The sequence below is a fragment of the Zerene cesonia genome, chromosome 7 (assembly GCF_012273895.1).
Source record: "Zerene cesonia ecotype Mississippi chromosome 7, Zerene_cesonia_1.1, whole genome shotgun sequence".
Lineage (NCBI taxonomy): Eukaryota > Metazoa > Arthropoda > Insecta > Lepidoptera > Pieridae > Zerene > Zerene cesonia.
In genome coordinates this window covers 2,559,016-2,563,531 of record NC_052108.1, presented here as the reverse complement: position 1 = coordinate 2,563,531, position 4,516 = coordinate 2,559,016, and the positions used below count along the sequence as shown (strand labels likewise).

The following is a 4,516-nucleotide window of genomic DNA, read 5'->3' as shown; positions in this document are numbered from 1 at the left end:
TGCGGTTTGGCGAATAGAGATTTGCGGAGTAAATATTCATATCCCTTTTCGATCTGCGTTAGTAGAGCACAATTTTCAGACAAACATTTTTACCCTTACATTTAATTGATGCGATAAAACTTGGATAGCAAAAATTTTAATTACGATAATGTAATCTAATATATAAAATTCTCGTGTCACAGTTTTCGTTGCCATACTCCTTCGAAACGGCTTGACCGATTTTGATGAAATTTTTTGTGCTTATCCAGTATCTATGAGAATCGGCCAACATCTATTTTCCACAGTTATTTTACAGTTATTTTCCCAGAATATTGGTACGCATAAAACGTCGTCTATTAAGAGCTTTTAAACTCGCGAAGCATAAAAATTAAAAGATTTTAACAAGTAAAAGCTAAAAGCATAAAACAAATGAACATTGTGAAGGTTTATTCAAGCGTTGCGATGCAATTTTCATGGAACGCAAAGGAGAAAGTAATTAGGTGGTAATGCCATTAATAGCTGAATTTTAAGCGGCCTGTTAATGTCATTCGCGATGTTAAATACGGGCTGTTTATTGTTGTGAAATTTCATATTTCATTGTCTATGTCACAACACGTAGGACGCTTTATTAATTCTTCCTTATCAATTAATATATACGAGTTTGCTTCCAGTATATGGAGTAAGTACGTAATGTGGTATATAGTGTTGGAGTTTGGAATAATTACGAGTTAATATAACCTGAAATTTAATACTATTGTAACTATTCCGATTATATATATATGGCGCTACATGAGCTAGTGGGCCGCCTGCAGTTTCATTTGCAAATGAGTAAAGTCGTTTGTAGACCTTCTCTTCTAATGGATTTCCGACTTTAAACGGTATGGGATAAAGAAAAAGGAAGGGGAAAAGGATACGGGCCTCCGGATCCCCCACCCATCCGAAATCCGGTTGTCTATGAGTTCCTTTTATATCAAAATATTACTTCATACAGTGAATTAATTTGTTGCACTGTGACTGTGATTGGCACAATTTCTAGCGAAGTAAGCATGAAAATAAATAAATTATACACTCATTATAACTGTTATATTAAATTGAAATCTGTAACAACGAGAAAGCGGAACGAAAATATCACTTTCACGTTAATATTAAATAGTATACAAATAATCATGAAACGAAATACCTATCCATCTCGCAATGTAATCTATTCATTATCATTGAATTGCGAATCAAAATAATTGAACCATCTGTTCGCTGTGATAAAAAAACAGTTTTCTATTGATTACATTTGAAGTACGTATGCCTTATATTCTGTTTGTTCATGCTGATCTTTGCAGCCGACAGATCAATTTTGCAGCGATTATCTTTGAGACAGAATTTATACGAACTGTTATTTCTATTTATTCTAAAAAAGTATGAAAATGTATGATCATGAAAATTTCAATTATTAACAATTAAGTACATAGTTTTCATATACGAAACTCCATTCTTCTGAATATATTATGTTAAGTAGGTAGTTACATAATTTTGCATTTTTCCATGGCTTAAGCGCGATTCGCAGCACTAAGACATGGTTACCCGAATGTCTTTTCTTTTTAAGGATTTAGCTACTCAAATTTTTCCGTTCGATTGTTCGTTCATATACCAAATAAGATATAAATTGTACTGCACCAACATCATATTTATTCAATCTAGCTACCATATTATCCTTAACCATAATAAGTATCTATGACGTCACAAACCCAATTTATCCAATCCTTCCATATTTATCATCCAGATATAAGCCTCTAATAGATGCCATCATTCCATTACCTAACAGTAATCTTGAGTAACAAAAAATTATGACGGCATTAAATTTGAGCCTTGGAGCATTTTGACAGGCGACAAAAAACCACATCATTGTTACGCCCACATGTAAACTACGTTCCTTGTACTGGTTATCGTGTACTGTTTAATCCATTACTTGTATATGTGTAATACTTTTTATTATTTTAGGACATTCTTAAAGGTTTGTATTACTTAAAGGCAATTTTTAAATATTTGAAAATAAGAAAAATTCATCAGGACAAGGGTTCGTGGATGGCCGAGTGGTAAGGCGTCGCCCCGGTATGGGGAAAGACACAAGTTCGAATCCCGCTTCGTGATTTACTTTATTCAATTTTTTTTTGCATATTTTTTAAACGATACATAGTTTATTTTAATACAATTATCAGTTTCATAGTATGTACAAAAACCTGTAAAACAAATAAAACATAGAAACTGCAATTAATAATAACAATCTAAAAAGGAACAATGTGGAATAACATTTTAAATAATAATATGAATGTCAAATAAGGCAAAAATTATTTTATTTGCACTAAAATTATTTCAAGTGCAAGGACCCGATATGTGTTAATCGCGATTCCATGACGAATTAATACCCTTTCAGTAATGGTATGTTATTTGAGTATGTTTACATTTAATAAATATGCTCCAATAACAACGTTGATTATTATTTATCAACAGTAAACTATTCATTACTCTACTTCAAATTTAAAAATGACTGACTGAATGAATATTATCAAAAATATAAGTGCGATTTCAATGAATCACAATACAAATGATCCTTACTTAACCTGAATTGAAAACTAAATAAAAAAATTGAACATTTAACTAGCCAACGGCTTTTTAGGACTATTTTTGACCTACATTCAAAAACAAATTTAAACGAATACTAGGATATAAATTTCAACTAACATATAACACAGACAAGATTTTATAAAAGATTTCTCTTCGTCAACATAATGCATTGTTAACTTCCCGATATATAAATACGGGCCTTCGACGCCGACTCTGCATTAGAAAATCGTGTAAAATACTTCCTTCTGTATGATAAGTATCTATAAAATGCTCATAACAGGCAAGTGGTGTTATTACAATTGATTAATTGACCCTTTATTGAATGCAAGGCTGTTCCCAGGTGAATTTTATACAATATGTTGTGTTATGAAGTAACCAATGCAACGAATAATAATATGAAACGTGTACATCGTCATCTTATGCCAAACTAATGAAGTCGATACAAGAAAGTAATAATTTCTACGAACATTCACAGGTATTTAAACATAGATCTATCTGACGTCAATTGGGTTTGTTTTATTTCCATGAATTTATTTTTACCTGTCCGTTTAAAATGTTTATCTTATCTATAATAGTCATCGACAACTTTATTCGCAAGGACAAGCGAAGACACCTAAAACCATGGCTGATAGGTGTATAGACTAGAACTGCACTTACCATCATCATCGAAGTGTGCATGATCCCTCAGCACCCTGCTCCCATTCTAGATAGGGACTTCTGATTGTTACATCATAACCGCCAAAATAGATTCGAAAATCTTGCGGCGAAACCAAACACAAGGTTACATACACAAAACAAAAAAAAACTCAACAAAAACAAACTTAATTATTCGTTAACAGTCATGAAAATTTAATACACGCTACGCGGTTGTCGTTATAGGACGTATTCATAACCAAAATAATCGACAAAGTTTGTAAATACGAAACCAGCGCCACTGCTTGACGCGTCCACACCCTAGCACAACACTGCACTAACTGCTCTCAGCTCTACGTTGTAATTTGTATCTCTGTGTACCTGATGTATGTCTAACTCGTTTCGATATCTCAAAATCCATATGTTAGAGAGGGACGACTATAAAGTTCTCGACTTTCATTCACCCTGTGTTGCATGTGATTGCATTGCATTGGAAACTTATTACGGTAGAGTTCCAAAAGTTGATTTTGGGCTAGCAATAAATACAACTGAGATGCATATTGGTTTGAATTGTAATTAGAACTGTGTCTATGTAAATGGATGTTATATTTTGGGATATTACGTATCGGAGGCAAATTATTAGAGAGTTAATTTGTGTAGGATTTCATTGATGCAGCAAGTCCTTTTAATTAACACTTTCATATTTCAAGGAAACTTTATTTATAATGGTATATATACTCAATTCCAGTAAAGCAAAATTGTATAACAGATATAGAGTTATTTCAGATCATATAGATTATTCGACATAACGTAAGAAATAACATCATAGTTAACAAATTAATACATTATTTTTAATTTGTATTTGCATCTATTAAAACGATCATGTTACTACAAAACGAAATACACATGTGTGAATACATTACTCTCATACTTTAACAGGAAAAAACATATACATATGCAAATAAGAAATACGGACTGTTTGTTAATTTACTTTTTAATTAACACAAACCTCACGGTTATGGATACAGTAAATAATAAATATACATTGGTCTTTAACAACTTCCTTGAAATTTGTCGTGACCTATAAAAAGACAAATGGAAAACGGTATAATTCAGTTTTTTTTTTATCTATATATTATACTAGCATTTTCCCGGCTTCGCACCCATTAATTCGAAGTAGATTAATAGATATTATTATTCATATAAACCTTCCTCTTGAATCACCCTATCAATTAAAAAAAAACCGTCAAAATTAAGTTGCGTAGTTTTAAAGATTTAAGAATACATG

The 4,516-nt window shown here is 31.8% G+C and overlaps 1 protein-coding gene across 1 annotated transcript in view; it reads right to left on the bottom strand.

Moving 5' to 3' along the window:
- LOC119840840 overlaps positions 1 to 3,567 on the bottom strand; it is an 80,116-nt gene extending 76,549 nt beyond the window's left edge. Inside the window, exon 1 of the mRNA XM_038367605.1 lies at positions 3,253 to 3,567. Coding sequence (XP_038223533.1) covers positions 3,253 to 3,273 — 21 coding nt within the window. The 5' untranslated portion in view covers positions 3,274 to 3,567. The remainder of the gene's footprint in view (positions 1 to 3,252) is intronic.
- Positions 3,568 to 4,516: the final 949 nt, after the last annotated feature.